This window comes from Glycine soja, chromosome 12 (genome assembly GCF_004193775.1).
Source record: "Glycine soja cultivar W05 chromosome 12, ASM419377v2, whole genome shotgun sequence".
NCBI classification, from domain to species: Eukaryota; Viridiplantae; Streptophyta; class Magnoliopsida; order Fabales; family Fabaceae; genus Glycine; species Glycine soja.
Window position 1 is genome coordinate 43,203,512 of NC_041013.1, and position 26,525 is coordinate 43,230,036.

At 33.4% G+C, this 26,525-nt stretch overlaps 3 protein-coding genes and 1 pseudogene across 4 annotated transcripts; 2 read left to right on the forward strand and 2 right to left on the reverse strand.

Annotated features, from left to right (window-relative positions):
* The first annotated feature begins 3,214 nt into the window (after positions 1-3,214).
* LOC114379049 lies at positions 3,215-7,753 on the forward strand (annotated as a pseudogene).
* A 1,440-nt stretch (positions 7,754-9,193) lies between these two features.
* LOC114378528 lies at positions 9,194-13,038 on the reverse strand. Its single transcript, XM_028337133.1, has 5 exons — positions 11,808-13,038; positions 11,474-11,584; positions 10,330-10,496; positions 10,074-10,242; positions 9,194-9,969 (listed from the first exon to the last, which is right to left on the reverse strand). The coding sequence occupies exons 1-5, from the start codon at positions 12,417-12,419 to the stop codon at positions 9,787-9,789; spliced, it is 1,242 nt and encodes a 413-aa protein (XP_028192934.1). The 5' UTR covers positions 12,420-13,038; the 3' UTR covers positions 9,194-9,786.
* A 5,651-nt stretch (positions 13,039-18,689) lies between these two features.
* Positions 18,690-22,499, forward strand: LOC114379311 (protein IQ-DOMAIN 1-like). Of its 2 annotated transcripts, none has more exons than XM_028337951.1 (6): positions 18,690-18,790; positions 19,851-19,971; positions 20,248-20,418; positions 21,388-21,615; positions 21,777-21,890; positions 21,971-22,499. In XM_028337951.1, the coding sequence occupies exons 2-6, from the start codon at positions 19,897-19,899 to the stop codon at positions 22,271-22,273; spliced, it is 891 nt and encodes a 296-aa protein (XP_028193752.1). In that variant the 5' UTR covers positions 18,690-18,790; positions 19,851-19,896; the 3' UTR covers positions 22,274-22,499. The 2 variants fall into 2 exon arrangements, with proteins under 2 accessions (XP_028193752.1, XP_028193753.1); XM_028337952.1 differs by lacking the exon at positions 18,690-18,790 and adding an exon at positions 18,839-18,899.
* Positions 22,500-23,995: 1,496 nt separating this feature from the next.
* Positions 23,996-26,148, reverse strand: LOC114379310 (transcription factor TCP4-like). Its single transcript, XM_028337950.1, has one exon. The coding sequence runs from the start codon at positions 25,547-25,549 to the stop codon at positions 24,413-24,415; it is 1,137 nt and encodes a 378-aa protein (XP_028193751.1). The 5' UTR covers positions 25,550-26,148; the 3' UTR covers positions 23,996-24,412.
* Positions 26,149-26,525: the final 377 nt, after the last annotated feature.

The following is a 26,525-nucleotide window of genomic DNA, read 5'->3' on the forward strand; positions in this document are numbered from 1 at the left end:
TATTTATAATTTTTAGATTAATTTAGCGTATTAATTCCCCAAACTGTTCCCCCTTTTAATTTGTATTTTTTAAGCTTCTGATCGATACCCATGTATTGTTTCGTGTCGTATATATCCATATAACTTACAAATCTGGAAAATGATATATAAAAACATGTATGAAGTTGTTTTCCTTTTTCAACTAATGAAAATTTTTAAAATTTATATTAGTCATAATATATGAAATTTTCTTGTTATTTCTGAACTCTCTGTCTCTCTCTCTCTCTCTCAAATGCCAAGTCTTCTTTATACGTTTACCTGGACTTTTATTAGATAGAAAATTGTCACTTGTGACTTTATGAGTACTTGTATGATAAGAGGTAACAATCTAAACCACACCTATCAACTACTCATAATTAGTATTTCTATTATAATATCAATATTAATTTGCAAAAAAATAAAAACATAAGGGAAAAAGTATATTTGAATTAATCAAAATACGAATATTGAAGTTGAGTATGAGTATAAAAAATATTTAACCAGTAAAAAATTGGCTATTAAAATTTGTTATACACACATGTGATAGTTTAGATTCGGCTATTATTTTAAAAATACAAATACCTAAACGGCTAAACCTATCCATTACCATCTTAGGTAATAGATCAATATTACCTAAACCTATCCATTATAAAAAAAACTTAAAACTTTGTATAAGAAACCATATTTTTGTCTTGAAAACTCATCCAAAAGTGTTTTGAAATTGGGTAAAAAACCATTTTAGTCTCAAATTTGCCAAACATTTTTTTTTTCAAAAATTACGTTTCAAAACCAAAAATAAAAAAATCTGACAATCATTCCAAACGGATCCTTGCTAATGTTATTAATTGTACTTTTCTATTCTTTTTAAAAGTATACAAATACGTGAGCTTTTGAACATAAGGTTGGACCTCGCCAATAGTTATAGTGTTATCAAACTTGACTAATGCTCTTCTGAGATCAATATTTTATGATTTAACATGCTAAAACCTTTATACTATATATACGCACGGAACTATATATCTCTAACAATTTAATATATGTGCAGTAAAAAAACAATTTAATATATATGTTAAAATAATTCCATGAACCGAACTAATCTAAATCTTTGATATATTCCACTTTCAGCAAATTTGAGGAACTAATCATTTTAGGTCTCTTCAATTTTCTTCTTATTTTTTGTTTTAAAAACCGTTATATTTCAGCAATCAATTTCCTATCTAAAAAATTATTTCTAAAACTAGTGTAAAAAAGAAAAGACAGATATTATTTTTTTTTTGCACAGAAAAAAATTATATTATATTATAAGGTAAGCAATTGTCACTAGTGTAAGTACTACCACAAGCATTAAGAGATGTGTCTCATTCTCAACACAGTTGCAGATAATCTATACACCTGGATATATAATTAGTACATATGTCTATTTTATTTGTTTTTTTAAAACTAAAAGTCTAAAACAATTTAAAAAAAAATAAACCCTCATTATACAAGTCACATGGAGATATTTATTGAAACTATAACACGTTCTAGTCCTGTATTACCTTTTTTTTTTCAATAAATGGAGGACATATGATACTCATGAAGAAAAGAAAGAGGTGATATCATTACTCGTGTTTCATATAGATTGTTTCACACATATCAATTAAAAGTAATAAATAAATGAAAAAATAGAAATTTTATAAAATTAATCTTCTATTATCATTAATTCATTGATAGACTTTGTTATTTATCAGCAATATTATAAGAAATATAAGTAAAAATAATAATTAATATTATATTAAAAAATTAAAATGATAATTATTTTGGAATAATTATTTTTTTCTTAAATGAAAATTATAATGAAATAGAAAGAATATTAATTTATCATTCTGTTTTTCTATCATCAGTTTCTGGACTTGTCAGCAGCAGGGAGATAGCACAAGAATATGCCTTTTCATAATTTCTAATGTAATCTTAACTTTGATTTTTAGTAAAAACTTTTCATCTAACTTTGATTTTTAGTAAAAACTTTTCATCTATTAATTATGTAACAAGGACATTGCTTAGCAATATTCTTTATTTTAATCCCTGCATCACGAATTGTCCATCCAATTGTTTTTAAGATGAATTCAAAATCCTAATAATAATTAATAATATATAATGCCTACTTAATAGTAGCATTAGATGTCTAAAAAGTGGAATTTTCTTGATATAACAGAAGTACTACTCGATCACGATTTTCTATTTATCAAACATTTATAACAAGTATAATTGCTAGAATAATATACCAATTCTTCAATACTTACTATTTTCGTGCCTGAAAATGTCATCTTTTGGTGGATGTCAAGGTTGTGGCATTACTATACGGATTTGGAAACCAGTTACACTGCAAGAATCATGGTTTGCTCAGTCATACCACTTGCAATCATTCAAATCCCAAATTTATTCCAATTCTCTTCTGTGCTAAGAAGCGTGACCTTAGTCATTGCCTCGTTATTATCTCCATTTTTCTGTTCCTGTACTTCGCGCGTTTACCAGGTTTTTCCATTTTCCATTTTTCCTTTTATCTTATGGTAAATGTTAATGAATGATCACACAACCAAGGACTGGAAAATAAAATAATTTTAAACTCTAAATACATATATAGTATACCTTTTGTTCTTTAATTCCTTAATAATTAGTAAATGTCCTTAAAGCACTCTTTAATAAGATCTTTTATTATCAAAGCCAGCTATTGAAATCATTTTAATGTTTCAGAATCAAGGACACATTGTTACGGTATCAGATAAATTAAGAGTTTCTATATAGTTGTCTTTTGAGTTAATAATTGAATTTGTTAGGACACATTAAGGGAGAAAAGAAGAAAATTACTTAATAACAATAACAAAATCCTTAAATTTTGGAAGATACCATGAAATTTCTCATGTTATAAACCTCTGACCTTTGTGATACTTAAACATCTTGATTCTTGTCACATCTGTAATATCAAGCCTATGACAATTGAATTATCCGTGCTTAATATAAGCACTAACTATGTCAGCCACTATCATAATGTGCCATTCTATTGCGTATTAATAAACTTATTTTGATACTGACAATTCCTAGCTGAGTAATTAATTGTCTTCATGGCTATTTAATCTGCAGGTTTTTGAACCATGGGTACAGAAAAGAAGACTAGAATATGTGAAACATGATAATTTAATATTGAAAATATTGCAACATGTTCAAAAGAACACCTTGCAAAGGATCTTCACCAAGAATTAATGGGACTCCAAATGTGAGCGCCATAAGGTAAAATTTTGAAGAGCTGCTACTTTGACAGTTTAACTTATTTTTTAGGTCATCATGGCATTGGTGTGAAGCATTTATTGTCACTACACTTTGCAGGCAATTATATAGGGAAATAGATCAAGATGGAAGCAGTGGTATATCAGCTTCTGAAGTGAAAGTCCTTCTGCTCAAAAACAAAGTAACTGATACAAATTTTGATGAAGAGAAAGAAATAAAAGAGGTGATAAAAGTTTTTGGCCTAGATGGTGACAAGAAAATAACCAAGGAGGAATTTGTCAGTGGCTTCACGTTCTATTACATATATATGTTTTACTTTAGTTCTAATTTTTAAAGAATTTTGTACTAGGCTTTTGTATTCATAAATTTTTTAAAATTTAAAGACAAATTTAAGTGAAATATATTAGAGTTTAATGATTATGCACTAATAATATTAAATATTTAATTATAAATAATCATTATTATAATTTTTAAAATAATTATCATAAAAATCAACAAACTTATTTTATATATATATATATATATATATATATATATTTTGAATATAAAATTGTTTTTCATAATCAATACATAGCTCTTTTTCTCGATATATTAACAATGCAAATTACACTATTATTAAATTATATATTGACACGTCAATTTTGTTAAGTTATTATTATTACTTAATCACTTAAAAAGTTTGTAGAGATATTAAAAATGACTGTAACACCTAAGATGAAAATCACCATTAAGATGCTCTTAACATAATGTAATTAATATGAAACTGATATAATATGTTTATGTAACTTACATTATATATCACCTCTTAATTGGTTCTTATTAATGTTTAAAGAAAAAATAATTAAATAAATAAGAATACATGAAAAGAAAAGTGCAAAAAAGTTCCATGAGTGCTTAAGAATCTGGGAGGAGTTAATTTTGATCATATAACCATAATATATAGATGGTCATTGGTCAATATAGTTTTATTTAAATCTAATTTTGACCATTCATTTTGATTGTATAGTTAAGATTAACTCCTCTCACACTCACTTCTTAGTATGAAAAATAGCTGATACGGGACATGTTATTGTAGAAATTCTAGATTTACTGTTCAATTCGCAACTGCCAAATAGAAGCCTTTGGGGAACTTAGCTGAATCAGGTTTATCTGACTAGTAGCAATTGCTTTGAGACATCTCTTATGCTTCTTAACAATAGAAAATCCACTGATCTTTAATCTTGTAACATCATATTTGCTTTGGATTCTTTTCCACCTCTCTTGGAATTTTTTTGTTTCTATCACCAACAAGAATTTATGCTTACCTAGTGCTGTTATTTGTCCATTTCCCCGCTAATCTGTATTTCTTGTTTTTTATTTCCCTAGTGTCTGGGCTTTCAGGTAGTAAAGAAGTTGCTCAAAGTCAGGTATCTGTTGGAATGGGACTGCTAGCTGGGTCAACGACGCTGCTTCTGACTATAATATGGGGGACCTGTGTAATTGTTGGCAAGTGTGACATTGAGGGTTCAATTGCAATAGATTCACGAGACACAAGGGGATTTAGTTTAACTGGTATGCCATTTGAAATTGTTTAATTTTATATTTTAAAAATTTAGAATTAGCTCAGCAAACTTCTCCTTGCCCATAGCAATAAGATTCTAGTGTTTCCTCTCCTTTCTTGACATTCAAGCAATCAACCTTCTTGTGGAGTTTCTCCGTAAAACATTCATTATATTTGAAGTGTCAATATATGCTGAATATTGATTTGTTGATTGATTTGATTTTTTTTTTAACAAGTGTCATGAGCTAACTGTCCCAAAAGCTTTGGCTTTAACATATCTAATATCTTATAGCTCCTCTCACTCAAGATCCCTTTAGGCTTGAACAGTGAATAACCCACATGCTCGACTACCTTGTGCTTAATTTCAACATTTTTTTAGAAGAATGAGTGTTGCAGGGATCAATTGTTGCCCGCTTGGTCATAAAGGATCTGATACAATATCATAACCCAACTATCTGAAGCTGAAGTTGTTAAGTGAAGCCAGATGATTGGTTTATACCTTTATAACATCTCTAACAAGAAGTAATAATTGGAAGATAGTTTACTTAGCAATAGCTTCAAGTATATTTCTTCAACCATAATTGTGGATCAAGGATCATATAATACATTCAAGCTACTGCATGTGTGCATTGATCATTATTGTTGTCATGATTATAGATTATACGAGTTTTGGACTATGAGAAGAGGGCTAGGTAAAGATATATTATGATTCACCATTTTCTTGTTTATTTTTTTCTAAACCATGATATTTTTATATGTGCAGTTGGGCTGTACAGTTTAAATGTCTAGAATGTTTGATTCACTAGGATCCTTAGTCTACTAAAATCTCCATGTGCAGGTTCTGGTGTTAGTACTGATATTTGGACAAGTTATGCTGCAAGGATTATGGTTATATCTGTCCTTCCATTTGTGATCGTTCAATTACCACAAATTCTCAATTCAACTTCAGGAAGGCACTTGGCTGTTTTGATTGCTCTCATTGTGTCTCTCGGTTTACTGATTGCTTATTGTCTTTACCAGGTAATTTTCTTTTACAGTGCACTTGTGCTTCCTGTTCATTTCTATAGGAGTTTCTTTTTTTCATCAGCCAGCACCATTGTTGTTTAACTCTGATGATACGCATTCTTTTTTGTTGGATGTGATCCGGTAGTTAGCATTAGCACTTTCAGTAACTGTATACTGGATGAATGTGTGATCTGTTTTAAACCTGACCATTGTTTTTGCACCTTATAGAGATTAAGAAAAAGAGAAAATGGTGCAGATTTTCCAGCCCTGGATACAAAGGAGGAAACTTGAATTTATTAAACACAAGCATGTTATCTTAGGACTTTTGACACATTTAAAGAAGCGTGCATTGGGAAGGCTGCTGAGAGAAGATGGTGAACCTGACAAAGAAGTCATTAGAAAGTAAAGCTATCTCTCTATTATGCTTTGACTTAAAGCATTATACTTATAAAGAAGTTTGCTGCTTTTATTCTCATCCTTTTGGTTGTCACTGACTTCTTAATGGAATATATGGATTGTTTCAAACCATTGATGAAAATCAAGATGGCAATCTTACTCATAATGAATTGAGAGCACTGGTTATTGGAATTCAGTTTGAGGAGATTGACCTGGATCATGATGATGCTGTAAAAAGAATCATGGGTGACTTTGATACTTCTGGTAATGAACTTGTTGATCAAGAAGAATTTGTCAATGGTGTCTGTAGATGGCTTCAAAGGGCCCAGCGTGCTCGAGTTGCATCTGGTGATGCTGGTCCACACACAATGAAGTTCTTAACTGATTTCCACAAAGTAAGTTGTGCAATGCTCAACTTAATGAACTTGTTTTGTTTTTTGGTGCCTATAATTGATGGGATTTTGTGCACAGGAAACAAAGAGGGAACATGATCTGCTGGATGTGGGAGGTCAGGGTAATGAAGAGGCTGAGGGCATTGAGAATGCCAAATGGACTTCCATCAAAGCAGTTCTGCTTCTGCTACTGGGTACTATTATTGCTGCTGCATTTGCTGATCCTCTGGTTGATGCAGTGGATAACTTTTCTGAGGCTTCAAGTATTCCTGCTTTCTTCATTTCCTTCATTTTTCTGCCTTTAGCAACCAATTCGAGTGAAGCAGTGTCAGCAATAATTTTGCTAGTCGTGATAAGAGGCAAACTGCCTCATCAACTTTCTCTGAGGTTTGTTTTCTGGTTTCATACTCTTTCTCTTTAAGGCATTAGTATGCAAGAATTGATTATGACCTATAAACTATTAAGCATTTGAAATCAACTCTTTCGCTCAAATTATGTCATTTGCTGCATGATCTATTCATTCAGAACTTAGCTAAACAACATGGGACAATTACTGACTATAACTTATTCAGGATGATGTTTACAGTTAATTCAGTTATTAGTTAATGTGATGTACATGACTAAGGGTGGCTTATTTTATAAGCCTCAACACATTCACATGTACAATTAGTGTAATTTTTCCCCCTCCTCAAGTCATTTAAAAATGATTTCTATTGTTTTTGCAGTTATATGGAGCAGTGACAATGAATAATGTGCTTTGCCTATCAGTTTTCTTGGCCCTTGTCTATGCATTGGTTATTCAGAAGTGTTGGTTATTGTCGTGGGCGTCTATGCCAGCTTCCGCACTGTCTTCCCTCTATGGACATCTATTCTGGCTATCCTACTTTATCCCTTCTCCCTGGCATTGGTGAATTTTCTTGATTATGTATTTGGTTGGTCGTAGACCAAATAATGTTTCATACATTAGTGCCTTGTATGGTTCTTACACCCTTGTTGGGGTGTATGGCTTTTGTAGTCTTTGCGTGAGACTATGTTGTTGGTGACTTCAATTTAAGGTGGAATTGACATCGATTGAGAACAGTTGAGTGGTTACAGTTTTCACTATTCCGCTCAATGTGAGTGCAATAAGACAATATAGCACCGATAAAAACTGTGTTGCGAAGTTGGTAGTTACTCCACCGTATATGATTGTTTTTATTTCTCATCGTTCAGAAATCAGAAACATGTTTTCCATTTTATCATTTCCCATAAGACATATTATCAGATAGATGAAGGGGTTGAGGGTGTTGTTTTTGGAGGAGCCGAACTAATTTCCTGTTTTTACAACGCAATCAAAATTTAGTATGTATCTTATGATTCCTTTCTTTCTATAGAAAAACAAAATAGAATGCTCTTGGGTGCAATATGGAATGTTCTTGTAGCCAACAATGTAAAAACTAAGGGCTTTTCTTGAGGTTTTGCTTGGTTTGATCCCCAATGGGAAAAGTTTGTTGATATCAAACGGGAATCTTCACGGCAACTTTGCACATAATCAGATAGGCTGTTGGTCTCCATCAAATTTAATAAGTATGAACATAAAGCCTTGGCTGTTAAGTCGACGGGTTGACCTAGTGGTTAGACACTCTCTACCATGAAATTTGACTTTAATAGAATTAATTATAAGAAAATTATATGGTGTAAGTTTGGCAGATATTTTAAAAGTGAGTAGAAAAAAATTACTTTTAAGAGTATAAGATCTTTTTTGTGTTTTACCAAGCAAAAAGGTTTTTATTTTTTTAATCCTAGAATCAATTCTATCCTCCCCAAAATTAATTTAGAATTGATTTAAAAACCTAAATTAGCCAAACACGCTTGGTTCATGTTGGAAACAATTTTAGTCGCCTCCATCAGTCACCACAGCTTTGAAACAGGTTCTGAAACCTTTGTAATATGAGTGTGAAAACAATTCATACAAAATGTATAACTTTTTGTTATTTGGTACATGCATAACTAATTATTATTTAGACTTGAATTAATTTAGATATAATATTAATTTTAAAAACTCTTAAAAATCTAAAAATATTTTTAAAATAAATTAAACTAAATACCAATTCATCAAGACTCTCAATTTAAAAAATGCTAACACACTTATCTCCATACTCTCTTCTTTTATGACTTATGCTCTCAATATTTAGTTTTTTCTTAAATAGCTTAGTAAGATTATGAGGTGAAATATGCTAATTGCTACGTGCATGAAATACAAGACTATGTTGGCAATTTTTATACAAAAATACGCATGTCATGTTATTTTTAAAATGGTCATGTGATAATTAGTTGACTTTCATTTTTTTATTTTAAATCTTGGCCATTAAAAAGCATATGATAATCTTAATTCACTCTTCCATTTTTCAGATAATTCTCTTACCAGATTATGGGTGTGTTTGGATTTTCTACGAGAGGATTCAAAAGTATGCGAGGTCATGTTTGGTTATTTCCAAAAAATATGTTTGAGAGTAAAATTGTACCTTAAAATTTAATTTTGGATCAACAAGATTTGAGATACTTTTACTAACTCAGTTTACAAATTTAAATTTGTATCAAACCCAAATGTGCAAACTTTATTCAAACATGCACTATTCATAAAATCTAATGAAACATCCACACAAAAACAATACAGCAAGTCATAATTGACACACGTGCTACTGGATGTTGAGGGCCCTACTGTTCTGTCATTTTAGAACCATAATGGAGGCTGGATTTTGGGACCAGATGGAAACAGAAGAGAAAACAATGCACAATTAGCTGCCTCCACAACCCACATGCATAAGTTTGTTACCACTCCAGTTCCTGACTCATCCAACCAGGCACTATAATAACCAAGCAAGGAAACAGTAAAAAAGAGAAGAAAAAAAACAAACAAATCCATAGCCTCAATTCCAAAGGCAAAGCCACTAGAGGTTGGCTTTCATCAAAGCACATAGGCATTGCCACTCAAAACAAACAAATCAACATCTCTCCTTTCATTTTCCACTCCTACTGCTCACATGGCCAAGATTTCTAGTCCTTTTCATACTCAACCAACACTACATGTGCACATTTAGGAATATCTACGACTAGTAAAATTAAAAATAAAATAAAATAAGACGAGTATGCAACTTTCATAGTGAGAAACAACTATCCTAGAAGTTATATTCATAGTTTCAAGTTAAGATCAACACTTTCTCCCACTTCATGACCATTCTGAATCCTGGCTGTTGTTTGTCCAATTTGTTCTTCCTTTGGTTCTGGAAGGAAGAAGCCATAAAATGGTTGCTTTTGTTGATTGAACAGCCTGTACACTGGTGGGGGGGCAGGGATTTGATCTTCTACATTTCCCTTTAGAAAATGAAATACAAGTTTAGAGTGAATAATGAATATAGCAAAATGGCGAATGAATTTTCCCAAACCTAACAAGATAGAGATTCAAATTCAAGACATACCTGGTTGTGAAATGCTAGGTAAGTTGAAGACAACTTGGACTTCGAAGGTGGATACGAAGTAGGAGAGGGAGGAGCCAACGTGAGAAAATCTCCATTGAAATTCTCATTCTCTTCTCTTCTTTTCTTTGAGTTTGGCTCAGAGTTGGATGCTAAAGAGGATGATACTTCCCTGCAGATGGTGCAGATACGCATGGTATGAGCCCACAAGAGTTACAACTACAACATATGGGTCAAAAAAATAAAATGAAACTACTACCTGAAAGTTGAATTGCCAGCATCAAATTTAAATCCGGTTCCATTACCGCACAGAGTTTTTGCATTAGTTCTTATTTCAGCAAAGGGGGACGATATACAATTGAAAGCAGGGGCATGAGGAAAATCTGGGGAGAAAGAGTATGGCGTTTGCCTTTTCATGCCAATCATCTGCATTATGTTTCAAACACCTATATTAAATTCCATAAACTTAATAACTCTGAGGAAAATCTCTTCTACTAAAATGCACCAGTTCAAAATCTGACTGAATTTGTTGAGACCACACATGACTATGATGTGACTGTTCAACAGAACAAACTGAAACATTTAGCCATATAGAAGAGTAAATTAGTACAAGAAGTATATTATTATAAAGGGCAATTATATTCATACACTCACTTGCCACTTTCTCTTCCACCTTTTCCACCTCATTTTTCTTCCTATCTCTCACTTCTTTTACCATCCAATTACATCTTTCACTTTCTCCCTCCTTTTTTTTTTTACTAATTCCTTTATATCTCTCTTCCCTACACCTTTTCACCCCAAATTTGGGGTGTACATTCAACATTTTCCTATTATAAAACACAATCTTTAAATTAAACAACTGAATTATGAATTGAAGTGTTCTAGACCAACCTCCATACCTTAAGGACCCAATGAGTCCGCATGCACTACAACCCAATAAAGATCCAATCTACCCGGATATCCTGGCAGCCGAGTTATAACCCTAATGATCTTGTCTCTAGCACACTCCTATAGAAGTTGACAACCACAACAAATCTATCAGGAATGCCACCTTTCTCGCCACAATTTCAGGAACTGCTACCATACTGACAAAACAGGCACTTTGCATGTATGCAGAAGCAGTAAGGCGTTACAAGCTTCCAGTTGATGATATCTGCTAATCCAGTCTCACCTGATCCATGTCACTGATGCCAATAAATAGCATAACCCACCTGGTCACCCCCATTAATGTGTCCTTGCAGGTGGCCACCACCGCCACAACATCCATTAGCAGCCTCCCCGGAATATACCACATTCAACTAATGACTTTAACAATGCATTTCCAGCATCTCATCCATAACATATAGTATAAAACATACTGAAATATGCACATAAATTAATTCAAGAGCACAAATTGCACATACCTTCTCCATTGACCTCTCAGGCACACTGCTGCAATTGTTGTTTTGGTTTGAAGGGGGCTCTATTGTGAAATGAGGCATAGATGTTGATAAAGTTCCTGACGGGACACTCACCTACATGTTCAATATAATAATCCTTTTTTATTACATGGGAAGAGAATGTGATGAATATATGGCAAATGGAAACCCCATCATGTAAATTGAAAAGAGAGACATTCATCTACATGTCCAATAAACCAATTCCATGGGAAGAGAATGTGATAAATAGATCATAGATGGCAATGAAAATCCCATCATACAAATTAAAAAGAGGTCACACTTAAAAAAAATGTCTTACCACTGGTGAAGAAGTTTGATGCTGATATTGTGGTGTTCTCTGCACCAAATTGGGCAGAGGCCAAATGGGGCTGGATTCAAAAGGCAAACTCGGTAGAATCGGCAATCCTGGGTCCACTCCAAAGTTGTTCTTCTCAGAATCAAACTGGTAGCAGCTCCACGACTTGGGAACATTCCCATGTCCAGGAACAACATGCCAGCCAACATCAAAGCCACCACTGTTTGCCAATGGAACAGTGCTTGGAACTTTAACATCCTTGTGTTGTTGTTGTTGTTGCTGTTGCAGTGACAAAGGGGACCTAAATTCAGATGATGGCTCACAAGGTAAAAGTGGTGTGGAAGGGGATAGGTTGGAGTCATGAAAATTCTTAACTGGGAGAGGCAGATAGGGTGGTTTGGTTGATGATAAAGTACTAGGAGATGGTAAAATTGCACCTACATCTCTCTTTTGTTGTTCTTCTAGTCTTATCTTTTCAAGCTGTGCCACACCAAGTCCCCTTTGTGGCACTTTTGTCTGCTTTGACTTCTTAGAAGATCTATTAAGACCCCCAATGCCTCTAGTACCATCAGAATTTCTTTGATCATCTTGAGGCATTGTTGTATCATCTTCCATTTAATCCAAAGATATCTAATCTAATCTAAGTATATGACACAAACCAGTGTCTCCTGTTTCAAATTTCAATCTGGCATTACCTCTGTCTTCAAGACTAAATTTTTAACCCAAACCTAGATTCCCAACATCAATATTTAAGAGAGAAGTAAAAAGAAAAAGTGTTTGATACCTAAACCCCAGAACTAATCTGAAAACAAAATCTAGGATTACCTAAGAATCTCTGATGACTATGGAAATTGTGAAACAAACCCAAAAGACCAGCCATATATTCAGCAAAGACCGAAGATGATGAGAGAGAAGAGAATCTAAAAGATCCCGGATTATTTTTTCAATTCAAATTGCTTGCATGTCTGAGATTTACACGAAATAACTGAACCTCAGGATAAGAAAAGAACAAAAAAAAAAATATTTTTTCAAAATTCAAACCATGCAAATCAGATTAACCATGAATGACAATATTCACTCATTTATCTGCCAAATCTTCGCTCTACACTCCTCATTTTGTTCCTACCTCTTAGACCGACTCTCACGATGAACTGTAGTCTCTCTCAACCCAAGTTGTACTTGTAGTCATAGATGCTGTTTCTCTCTCTAAATTTTTTGTGTCTGTGTTCTAAAAGTAGCTAAGAGACAGATTTGGTAGAAAGTGTCATCTTTGATTGTTTGTTTGTTACATTTGATTTCAGGCAGTGGACCCCTAGACCTTGGTTGGCTTTTGTTGGGCCCCACTTAGGGTAATTTATTTTATTTTTTATTTTTTTTCTTTACAAACTTCTTATCACTCGCCCCAGCACAAACATACATCCATTCTCTAAATTTAGTAGGCATGTGTTTGGTTTCACTGTTTTTTTGTTTTTATTTGTAGTCAAAATAGAAAATGATGATGAAAATGTATTTAGTTAGATTTTTGAAAATATTTTTAATGAAAATGAAAATAAGAAATAATTAGAAAATGAAAACAATAAAATTTCGTTTTCATTCAGTTCAAAACAGAAATTTCATTTTGAATAAAATAAAAATGCGATGACAAAAAATCTAATTTTAAGTAAATTTAAAATTACAAAAAAGAAAAAAAATTAATATATCATAAATTTTTAGTGTTTTTATTTTTGGAAACAGAAAACAAAAAGTCAAACCAAACATGTTTTTAAAATTCTAATTTTTTAAAAATGAAAACAGTTTTCAAAAAATAAAAACAGAAAATAAAAATAGAAAATGAAAATACAAACCAAACACACCCTTATATTTTTTGCTTTCTATTAATAAATATAAAATGTATCTTTCTTTCTATTAATCTTCTTATTTTCTTTGTATAATAAATATAAAATGTATTTTACATTTCAAATACGTGTCGTCAAAAAATAAAAAGACATTAACTAAATTTATTTCTTCAGTCATTAAAAAGATTTGGAAGAGAATTTATAGAAAGATATGATATTGCTTTTCTAAAATGGAACAAAGAGTTATTTAAAATCTTCCTACTAATCTTTCTACATTTTTTTTTATAGAAAACTAAATCAGTATTGAATGTATTTTCATATATCAAAGATGGTGAATATATTAAATATATTTATATTTATTTAATATAGCTTCTATAAGTGAAAGGAAAATAAATTGGGCGTACCTATTGTTATTGAACATGAACAATTGACCTTTAATGCTGCTTGCTTCAGTCAATTTAATTTTTGTACTGGTAATTCATTCACACACAGAGGTAATTCTGCTAAAGGAAAAAAAAAAAACTTTTGGACGGAACTTTCAAATAAAATAAAGAAACTTTCAAAATATGTGGCACTTAAATAGGGTCTTTTTTTCCAAACAAATAGGGCCTGTTATATCCATCTTATTTGTAATACAAGTGATATAGTAAAATATTTTATTTCACGGTATATCTTTAAAAAGCAGATTGTAAAATATTGCACTCTTTGTGCACTTTTAGAAGCAAATTTTCAGGGGGAGAAAAAGCATTTGGTGGTGTCAGATATATGCCACTTGCATTTTATTGAGGGATGAGATCAACAGGATTCTTAATTTGGTGAAAAACACGTAAGGCATGTGCATGTTGAATCTTGTAATGCTTTCGGTCGAGCTAATCATGCATGGAGAAAATGACTATAAGCAAAGATACCACAATTATCACTGGATCATTACTTAAAACAAAACAATTCTAGATGGTTAGATTCCTTCACAAATCATAAGCATTTGTTTTGTTTCTCACACTTACAGCTCACAAACAATTGTAATACCAAATCTCGCTCCAAGTTTTCTTTTTCGTGAGACTTTGAGTCATTTTTTTTTGGGTGAATGACTTTGAGTCATTAATTTATGAAGATTATTTCATGGCAAAAAATTATTGGCAGTAATTTTTCAATAAAATGTTCATTAATTTAAATTTTAAAAAAATGAAAATGACTGTATATATAAAAGAGTAGGATATTAACCCCAAAAAAATTAAAGAGTAAGATTAGAAAGAAAAAAACGGAAAAGCATATAATATATATAATAAAATTTTATCCTATCCCATATTTGACGCGTAACAAATAACCAATTCAGATTTAAAGTAACTAGTGACATTGAATTGAATCCCAATCAAAAATTGATCATAAAAATCCCAATCGAATTATCAAAGTATGGGAAAAAAGAGAAGAAAATTAGTTACTCGGGTCATTCAAAATGGGTGCCCTGGCCATGTACTTTAGATAAGGGTAATCAATCAGTTGTCTTAATTTCTTAATTTTAGAAAACTTTAGATCCCATGCATTGGAAAGAAAGCGAAAGTTGTGCTGAAAACAGATTAAAATGAGGGGTGAGGAATCAATGTAACTGTGTATATACATCATATACGGTAGTTTCAAAATCTGCTTATATCTCCATGTCATGCTGATGAGGAAAGCTATCTCAACCTTTCTCTTGGGGACCCACTCTTTTGCTCAGATTCAGGCACAACAAACTTCACAATATCAATTTCAAGAGTAGGACCAAGAATTTTATAAAAAAAATAATGAAATAAAGTCATTGAAATAATGGTATAAAGGTCTCACTGTACCTATGGACGTATGAAAAATGATATATTTTTATAAAAAAATACTCAATTGTTTAATTTTTTTATGTAAATTTTGTTTGAGTGAATGACAATCATACATCCTGAGTTAATTTAATTTAGTACTTATTTGGTGGGTTAATGATGTTTGACCAAGAAAAAAGAATATATATCTCAAGGATTAAGGCTATCCATTACTTCAAATCAAGTAAGATTGCGGAAGAGACTCTGTCATCAACAAAGAGACACCCACCACCGTCTTTGAGGCCCCAATATGAGGAACGAGGGAAGTGGAGATTGTCACCAATATATGAGCATGACACCATCATTTTGTCTGTTATGTGAGGAGCTTAAGATTTCGTTTCATATACAAAAGATATATGAGTTTCATCGAGCCATCTATGATAAGATTCTTCGTTACCTTATTGTCCTCGTACAAAGCCAAGTTTGGTTGATTTTTGCACCTTACTAGAACTATATATTTGATGTAATATTTAGGTGTGAAGTTTTACAGTCATGCACTCATTATTGTAAATATATGAAATGGTAGAAAAGCAGAAATGTTCTACACGTAAGCATAAATTGCAAGCCAGGTTTTTGCTCTAGACATGATTCAAGTTATATTAAAAGGGATTTTTTTTTTATCAGTGGGAAAGTAAAAGAACAACAGAAAACTACACCCTCAAAGTAGCAATACTGAGGGAATCAGCTACCAAATTTAACGAGAAAATAAACTGTAAAGGGAAATTGAAAGAGATAAATGTGTACAAGTTGCTAGAAAACCTATTTTAGCATATAGAATAAGGAGAGAATAAACTGTAAAGAGTAACTATGAAAACTCAAATTTAACGAGAGTGTGGATTGAGGAATATTCTTTTCAAATTATCTCAATTTTACAATAGGATTACCTTCTGATTCCTTTGATTAATTATACACAGTCTCTCTTTTTATAAAAAAAAAAAAAACAATAAAGCAGCCAACTCACCCGATTGTGTTTATACTTATATTCTTTCTTATCTTCGAAAACTTGTGTGTTTGTGTGCTATCTTTCAATCACCGATATATTATCATCAGTGCACAACCATTAATTTCTCTCTCTTTATAAAGAGAGAAATGAGAGTTGTACATGCGGCATACTCTTGTAGTAAAATCATTAAGAACCCGTAAAAAAATCATGTGTAGGTACAGGTCCTTGACATGCTCAACATTTTATTAAAGACTGATTGAAAATCACATGAGTTTAACTAAAGGATCTAATTCAGTTATTTGAATAATTAATAAGTTGTAAATTCATTAATATATGAATTTGATTCCTATAAATAAAAAAATTATTTTAAAAGTCTATCTAATGATGTTAAATTAGGAATTAAAAGATTATTTGGTGGTATTAATCTTTTTTTAAGTAAATCACATTGAAAATCAAATTCTTTAAAATGGTAACTTTTCTTAAGTATTATCTTTTGGGAAAATGACTTCCTTAGCAATCTTTAAACCCATTTTTAAATAAGAAAATGCCTCCATATTCAACCATTCTCTCACACAACTTAATCTATGTCTATATTATATATATATATATATATATATATATATATATATATATATATATATATATATATATATAATCTAAATTTATATCTTTATCAATCTATTATGTATGTATATCATTTATAATATTTATAAATAAATTAGAATGGTTATCTAGAATGAGAGTACTTTTAAAGTTATTTTTTGATTTGACAAGAGTATATATAGGACTTCTTCTTTAAAAAAAGTGTACTTAGGAAATTTTATAACTTCCTATCTCTTTCTATTTATTTTCTAAATTAAATTTTCATATTATTTAAAAGAAATTATCAATAGTTAAAAACAACTTGTGCCACCGTATAAATTGTTTCTCATAAATATAAAATACAATTTATATGCTAAAAAATATTTACTTATTATGTAAAATTATGAATTTTATTTATAATATAATTTTATATATTTAAAATTATTTTTAATTATAAATTTATTTTTTATGTTACCACGTAATAGTCTCATATTTATTTTATTTTATCTAAATTTATATTAATTCAAAGAAAAAATAAAAGAAAATAACATCAGACTAAATAGATCCAATTGAATTTAGACTTATAATTTTTCAGTACATGTTGACTCGTTAAGACAATCCAAATTGATCCATTTCTATTTAGATCATATTTTCTTTAGATTAAATTGGATGGACCCATTAGATTGTGCTCATTTTGAGACTCTCATTATGTGAACGGCCTAAATTTACATAAGACAAATCACAATGCAAGAAAACCGTATCACATTTCATTCATCAAACGTGTAAAAGTTTTAGTGAAAAAGCATTCACATCACGTCCCTAATTTTTTGATCGACACAATTTTTTTTCCTAAATGAATTATTTTGTCATTTATTTTATTTTATTTTATTTTGATATATTTTATTCCTTTATCTTTTAAAATTTTCAATTTAATCCTTAATCTTTTTTTCCCAGTTTGATTCTTTATTTTTTTTTAAAGTTCATTTGGTTTTCTATTTTTTTTCAATTTGATCCTATATATTATTTTCTTGTCTTAGTTTGGTCCTTTTATCAATTTAATATTGAAGTTGTTAGTAATTTAAAAATATTTTTTTTTCAATTTTCTCGCCTTTCCTTTCATTTCATTTTTTAACAACAAAAAATTATTCTTAAATGATTAACGACATCAATATTAAATGAATCCAATGACTAAATTGAACAAAAAATAAGATAAATAATTAAAATAAACTTTTTAAAAGATAAATGATTAAATTAAAATTTTTAAAAGATAAAAGATTAGATCAAATAAAATAATAAGATAAAGGTTTTTTTTATAAAACTTTATTTAGACTACTTAGTCTGTGCCATGAGTTTAGACATTAGAAAAAGGTAATTTTACTTGTGTAGACATTAAAGATAATGAAATTGGGTAGGATAATTGGTTAGAGGGTTGGTCTTATGAAGGGAAGGGCACACCTAGCTTCCCCAAGACCGAACTTAAATTCATTAGAGCTTCATTCAATTTTGTTTCAATGATTTAATTATGTTATTTCATTTTCAGAAACAAAACTGGACATGACTACTACCTTCCCTCCTCACCTTTCTCTAGACTCCTAAACTTCCAAAGAGAGATCAAACATCTTCTTCAGCGTGGTTGGGTTGTCACACACTATAATGAACCTTCCTCTCTCTTTTTATGTGTTGTCTTCCAATGTACCACGTCTCTTATCATTACCACCCACGACTCTCAATCCTCTCCAAGCAAAATCCTTGTGTGTGTCTCCCTTTTCTTCTCTCATCCTGGTATGTGTCCCTTCCCATTTCCATTCTTTATCACCGTACTTTCAGGTTCTTGCTTTGTTGGTGAAAATCTTGATGCTTGTTGGGTTTGGTTGTCTGTTGCCTTGACATTGTAATGATTTTGTTGTTTTCTGTGTCGCATGCTTTCAGTCAAAGTATATAATATTATAATGATGTCTGTGCATAGTTCATTTTGGAGTATGTGATTTCAGTAAGTTCTGGCTTTTGAAATTGAGTGATCAAACCCATATGCCATGGCTTGACAATTATAATTTGGATATGTTGTATGATATACTATTATACTTGGTTTTAGAAGAGGCAGAATTTGTGAATTATAAGATGGTATAATAGTTGTTGTTTTGTTTTTTTTACTCATTTTACAATTGAATTTTCATGAGAACTAGCTTAACTGTAATATATTAAGTTTTAAAATAATTTCATAGACAAAGTCCATAAAAGTTGAAATCATGTTTTGGGATTTTAACACAAAATGGACCCTGATGGAATTTCCTTTCTGTACGTAGCAAAGATGATTATGGCCTCGATTCTCAATCTTAAAGAAAATTGGATAATTTGGTTGAATTATTGATGGATAATGGAGCACAATGTAGCAAATAGAAATTGTTCGTTAAATTGTCTATGATTTTTTGGCTTATTTGTTGCATTTGTTTTGATTTGAAGAATATCGCCTAATGTTACAATAACATGAGAAGAGAAATTATATTTTTCCATAAATTTTATACCGATATTCATATAAAGAAGAGTGAGATAGGAACACAAGAGAGAACATGATTAATTTCTTGATATTATAGAGAGATAGGAAAAATATATATATTGCAGAAAATGTTATCTGATTTTATTGCATAAATAATACAATTATAGTATAAGAAATTGTCCTGTTGGTCTTTGCTCTTCCAGGAAATTTGTCTGGTCTTTCAATTTTACTGTGTACATGATTCAAATTTAATGAAATCGATGGTTTTGTACTTCATTTATGTACTATGGCATTTCGGTTTATGCATGAGATTTATTATAAATTGTTCTAATATTACTTGTTATGCAGGTTTTCTGTAGGCTGTTTCCTATTCTTACCTCCTTGAGAAATAGAAATGGGTGCAAAGAAATGGTTTAAGATAATAGTCAAATTGAAGAAATCGAAGAAAGATAAATCCAAAGAAGAAAAGGTTATTTCTTTTGTTCCTTTTTTCAGTCCTTGCATTTCAAGTTTCCTAACATGTTAGTTTGGAGAGGATTTCTCTGATTCTCATTAAATATTCTTGCAGAATTTGTTTAGCAAAGTGGATTTGAAACTTTGTGAGATTCACTTGTTTTCCTTGTTCTTGAAATGTCAAAGTAGTATTTTTTTAAGCAAATTGTCAAAGTTCAGGAAATATAAAAAGCTAATAATTTGATGTGCAATCCACTACTGGTGTTTGTTCTCTCACCACTCTTTGAAATAGGAACAGACCACTGATGAAAATTCAAATGAATACTCCAACGGGAAGCAGAGTACTCGTGAAGAGTCAAGTAGCAATGCCAATGAAGGTTTAATGATGGACCGGACTGTTCCTTCAAGGTTGATGGATGACATTGCAGCTACTCGGATTCAAAATGCATTTCGTTCATTTATGGTACAATATCTGTGTGGTCTTTATTCTGTCACAATTTTCACCGTATATATATAGTAAGGGGAGAGATTTTAGTAATTTGCCACACAAAGCATGTAACTAAAAAAAATGCCAATTCATAACCCATCTCACTCATATTCTCGTGTTTAGACGTGCCATTACATTAATCTGACCTGTTCTTAATCTTCATGATGATGATGATAATCAAATTTGCAAAGTTACAAGATTCTGCCTCATTTTCTCCTTGCTCGACTGAATAAAAAATTATATTTTCTTGAAGTCGTGCCTTCTAAACTTCTTGAAATCATAGATATTGGCTATAATTTTGATTCACTACCGATGTAAAATGTTCTACATCATCATCAATGAAGCTTATGGTGTCTTTTCTTTAACGACGTTATATTGTAAATTTTATATTTCTGTTGGATATAATTTATTTGGGTAGTGACTTTGGAACTGATATTATATTTAGAATTAATGACATGATATCAAGATATTTAATATTACCCATGTCTTTTTTTATTATCATCTCTTCTCGTTTGACTACGGAAAAGAATCAAATGAATGATCAGACCCTGCTCCGAACCTGGAAGGAGAGTTATGTCCTAGGGATATGATGACATACATTATCTGCCATTTTGCCGCCTTACCCCTTTTTCAAGTACTTGGAAAGCCATTTACTTCATTGTGTCAACGATTGGTGTCATGAGGACTTTTTATTTTTTTTTTCTCTTTTTCTCCCATCTGTATTTAAAGTTTAAACCTAGCTGCTTAACCACAAATCATGTATTAAGGATTGATTTCTTCTACTGACAGTGAGCATAATTTTAGTTACCCCAAAAAGGCAGCAAATTTTGTGCTTATAAATCTATATAGAGATATTGATTTGAGACTTTTCCTCAAATGTTATGCAATTTACTATGGACTTAGTGACAAGAGTGAATTTCTTCACAACCCTCTGGACCCATGCAGGCAAGAAGAACATTACATCATCTAAGGGGAGCAGAGAAATTCGAAGCTTTAATTCAAGATCACCTGGCCAGAGAGCAAACAGCAACTGCACTAAGCTATATACATTCATGGAGCAGAACACAAGAGCAAATTAGAGCTCGAAGAATCTGTATGATAACAGAAGCCAGGATTAAGCAGAAGAAATTGGAAACCCAGTTAAAAATTGAGGCCAAGATTCAGGAGCTCGAGGTAGTGTTGCTATTATCTGCCCGAGATTGCTTGGTCTCAACCGTTTTCGAAGTGTTATTATCATTATAGCGGTCATTTTCTCTGTTATTTTTCACAATGTGGAGCTATTTTGACTATCCTTTCAATTCAATATCAACATAATATGCCTTTTGGTATGTCAGGTGGAATGGTGCAATGGTTCTGAAACCATGGAAGAAATCATTTCCAGGTTACATCAGCGAGAGGAAGCAGCAATTAAGCGAGAGCGAGCCATGGCATATGCCTTCTCCCATCAGGTACAAAACTTGTTTTGCTCGCTTTATCAATACCAATGAAAAATCAAAATTTGACATCTTAAGTGAATGTGATATTGCAGTGGAGGCCAAACTGTAGCCAGTATTTTGGTCAGGCTTCTTATAGCCTTGGTAAGGAAAGTTGGGGTTGGAGCTGGACCGAGCGTTGGGTTGCGGCACGTCCTTGGGAAGTTCGGGTTCGAGGTCAGACCACCAAAACAACAAAACTTAACGGCCATGGGCAGGTGCAAAAAACCAAATTAGACAAGATGAACCAAAATGAAAGCATAGTAGCCTTGGCTAAACCTACACTATCAAACGGGAAGGAAAGGAAAACGGTACTTCAGGGCTGTCAAAGAACAATGTATCCAAATAGCCCATTCTAATTTGATGGTTTATGGTTTCTTCTTGCACTTCTTTGGGGGTTTATTTTCCATATTTTGCTTGGTGAGAATCTACCTTTTGGTGTGTACGTTCCACTAGGAGAGACTTCACTTATTGTCTGCTTTTGCATGGTGCATATGATTATGAATATGAATTCCCTAGTTTTGGTTGAGACATGAGAATGGTCTATTATTGTTATCCCTTTCATTTCAGGGGCAGTTATTTAAATCTTTACCGCAAGTTTTTTTTTTTTTTTATGCTTTACATATATTGGAAGCTCAAAAAAGCAAGGAAATTAAATGAAATATCCTCTCATGTAAGTGAATGATTTCAAATAGACAGAGTGACAGAGGATGGCCGGGCTCTTTATGGTTAGCACCGTCATCAATTATTGCCACATTTTGCATATATGGCAGCGGATAGTTGTGTGCTGATTAATGACCAATTCAACTTTTTGGAGTAATGTTATTTATCAACGGACTAGCAGAGCACCAACAACCAAAAAACAATTACTACGATCTCAATAGAGGCCAATGGTTTTTTTTTGTTCTGCTTCCCTTATTTTCATTATCCCCTTGAGTCTTGACAAACAAAAATTTCCAGCTGGACACTAGAAAATGTTTTTTTAGCACTGAGTTTCACGGGGTAGGGTAGGGGACCAAGAACAGATGGACAAGAACCACACTTTGGTGGCACTTATGTGTGAATTCTCCCATAATTAAGCTTCGTTGTGCTCATCCCTGCAGATATCTTATTCTCTCCCCACTTGTTCTACCTACTAGGATCTATCTATCTACCCAACTCATTGGTTATGGAGTATGTATGGACTGTGACCTACAGATTCCCCCACTACTCAATCTCATCTTAAGGCTGAGAACTTAAATATATATATATAAAAAAAAATACTATAAAAATGATACTTTGGTTCCAAAAGAGTAGAACAGGTTCCAAACCCAATGGTAAAACTAAAAAACACTACCAGAAGCTGAAGCTTCCCATTGGAGTATAATTGGGCATTAGTTGAGTAAGTGGATAAAGCCGCCATGAAGATGAATTGGGTTGCTTCCCTTCCTTTTTACTTCTACACAACCAACCCTTGAGTCACTATCATGAATCCTCACATAGTTACACGGGCAAAAGAGGAATTACAAATAAGACATGGGAAAGGAAAAACAGAAAACCACACTGAATTTAGGAAAATTGCCCTTTTAACAAGCTGGGGAATCAACTCACACGCAACTCTTTTCTTTTGTAAAAACAGTTTCTACTGTTCACAGACAACGACTTATCAGCCAAATGCTCCCAAAATTCAAGCACGAAAGAGATAGATCATTGATATAATAAAACAGTGGAATGAACCTTTCAATTCTTTTGGCAGGATGAGGAAGCTACAGAAGGATAGACGGTCGCACTAGAAAGCAGTAAAAAAGTAACAAAACAATCATTTCCCACACCCACAAAGAGAACCAACCCTCTTTCCTCCATCCCTTTGACATCCCATTGGTGAATTGGGCATTTTTTTCCAAACGAGAAGAAAATGCCCGTCTCTTTCCCTCAATCGAAACAAGACAGTAACAACAACAAGTTAACAACCAACTCAAACCTTTAGCACACACTACCAATAATTCATACACTGGCCTATTTGGAACTTGCCCTGTTTTGCAATGGAGATAAAGCCTCACACTGAATCTGGCTCTGCACTAAGTTGGAAATACAAAGATAAATCGAGCAAACTAGGCAGTGAATAAGTGATATAGCAGTATCTACGTGCATGTTTTCAAACCAAAAACTAGATACCAAACAAGTACAAATAGATCATCCAATACTACAAATTGATAACAAACAGCAAAAATAAAATCCAACACACAACAGTGTACTCAAACTTGAAAGTCACCTTAATGAAACATGGAAAACATAAAATAAATTAACATAACAAACTGGAGAATTCAAAACCTGGAAATTCAACCCCAGATTTTCTTCATTCCACAAGCATAATAGTCCACTGAACCGAACCAAACCATTCCAAGTCAAACTCCATCTCCCCCATCATCCCTGCAAAAAACAGATCACACACATACCCAATTGATTCCAAGGAGACCGAAATCGGCTGAGGATGTTGGCGGGCGGTTCAACGGCGAGAATCAACGGTGAGAATCGGAGGAAGCAGAGGACGGCTTATCGGACACGCCGCCGTCATGCTCCTCCTCGCCCTGAATTTGTGCCGGCACGCGGAATCCCGAGAAGCCACCGGGCGCCGCTGCAAATGCCGCCGTTGAAGGAGCAGACTGATACACCAACGCCGCCGCGGCCGCCGCGGGAGACAGATAGTGATGATGATGATGCCGATGATCGGCGGCGGCAGCGACGAACGACGGCGCGTCAATCCACGCACGAACGGAAGGGCTGTTACTGGACTGAAGGGGTCCCCTCTGAGTAAAATACTGGCCTTGACCAAGACCATGACCAAACACCACCGCCGGCGACCCCACCGTCGCCGGCCCTGTCAAAGTCGAAGGAGCGTTAAACACAAACCCTCCTCCACCACCACCACCACCACCACCACCACCACCACAAGTATCATTAGAAGCAGTATTATTATTATTATTACTACTACTATTCCACGCTACCATGTTTTCAAACCCGGTTCCAGCAAAAAGCACGTGCTCGTTGTTGTGGTGATTCTGGTGAAGCAAAACCGGGTCTTGCAAAGACTGAAGCGAGAGACGCAGGTCCTGGCTACTGGTTCTGGAAAGCAAATCCGGTGGGTAGCTCTGGAAGTGAACCAACGACGACGTCGTTGTGGGGAAAAACGACCTTATCGCGTCGTTATCCATCGGAAGATAACTGGAACCTCCACCTCCATCGCACCGAAGGTTCTCGGTATCGTTCTCGTTGAACTGGTGGAGAATTTCAGCATCAGGGTGATGGATAGGGATAGGGATAGGGTTAGGGTTGGGGTTAAGCTTGTCAGATTCGTCGTCGTTTTGAGGTGCAGGGAGAGTGGGTTTCCAGGGAGGGAGGTGGGCAAGTTGGTCGATGGCGGACTTGGCCTTGTTGATGAGCCAGTCGACGGCCTTGCTGGGGCGGTCGTAGCCCAAGCGGTCCTGGACGTCGTAGAATTGGATCGCGGTGTGGGCCGATAGTCTCACCCGTCGGTCACGCGGGCCTTTGGCGGTGCACACTTTGCTGTGACGGTCCTTCCGCCCTGTAGACCGCACAATGTGACCGCCTTCAACCTCCACTATCTCCCCACCTCCTCCACCACTTGCTCTCACCATCCCCTGCCTCGACGACGTCGTTGCTGCATGCTCCACCGTACCCGCAAAAGCCCGTTTCCGTTGCTGTTCTTCCGTTGTTGTTGTTGTTGTTGTTGTGTGGTGCTGGTGCTGGTGCTGATGAGGATCCAGGCTCAGACACTGTTTTATCTTGTTCTTGCTTGGTCTTTTTTCCTCTTAACACTTGCTGCTTAGACTTGATGCTTGCCATTCAAATTTTCCCAGTTCCATGCCAAAGGGTGTAGAGACTAGAGTGTCAGAATGAATGTTAAACATATCTCTGCTTTCATCACTGCTCTTCTTGTACTACTGCCATTACATTACACCACTACCAACCCATCCAAAACTCATTCAATCACCTAAACTGCCTCTTTCAACTTTCAACTTTTCACTTTCACTCCCCCACACTTTTTCTTTTTATTTTAAATTATTCAAAAACAAAAAAAAAATATATTTTTTTTTACTTTACTTGCTAGTTAGAAGTTAGAACCGTTGGTTACATTAGATTCATCTCTAGGGAGAGAGTGTTTGTGTCTGTATGGATGCCACCCCCTCCCTCTTTTGCTTTCCTTTACCTGCCACCACACCTTTCGAAAGGGACACCCTTCACAGCTTTTATGGGTTTTTTTTCTTTCTTTCTTTATTGCTTCACTTAAAAGAAACAAATATCATCCACGGCTAAATTATTATTATTATTATTACTTCTCCAAACCCCAACCCACTCTTTTTTTTTCTTTTCTTTTTTTATTTTCTGGGTTGTGAGTGTTACTGTACCTGGCATCTCAAGGGGCCTCCTTTTTCTTTGTTTTTGGAACAACATTGTTTGTCTGCGTTTTTCGATGGTTGTCCTTTTCCCCGGTAAAAACCACAACCCAAATTACTTCTCTGCCCTAACTAACAACATTTTTTCTTCTTCTTTAATTAATACTACTTGTTAAATATTTCAAAATAATAAAATTAAGAGTTTAATTGGTCCTCC

Bases quoted from the DNA above. Each gene is read 5' to 3' on its own strand.
- LOC114378528 (XM_028337133.1), bottom strand. From the start codon at position 12,419: ATGGAAGATGATACAACAATGCCTCAAGATGATCAAAGAAATTCTGAT. The intron at 11,585-11,807 runs GTAAGACATTTT...TTGAACATGTAG, and splicing joins ATCAAACTTCTTCACCAGTG to GTGAGTGTCCCGTCAGGAAC. The intron at 10,497-11,473 runs GTATGTGCAATT...AACATAATGCAG, and splicing joins CTGAGAGGTCAATGGAGAAG to ATGATTGGCATGAAAAGGCA.
- LOC114379310 (XM_028337950.1), bottom strand. From the start codon at position 25,549: ATGGTGAGAGCAAGTGGTGGAGGAGGTGGGGAGATAGTGGAGGTTGAA.
- LOC114379311 (XM_028337951.1), top strand. From the start codon at position 19,897: ATGGGTGCAAAGAAATGGTTTAAGATAATAGTCAAATTGAAGAAATCG. The intron at 21,616-21,776 runs GTAGTGTTGCTA...TTGGTATGTCAG, and splicing joins CCAAGATTCAGGAGCTCGAG to GTGGAATGGTGCAATGGTTC. The intron at 21,891-21,970 runs GTACAAAACTTG...GTGATATTGCAG, and splicing joins CATATGCCTTCTCCCATCAG to TGGAGGCCAAACTGTAGCCA.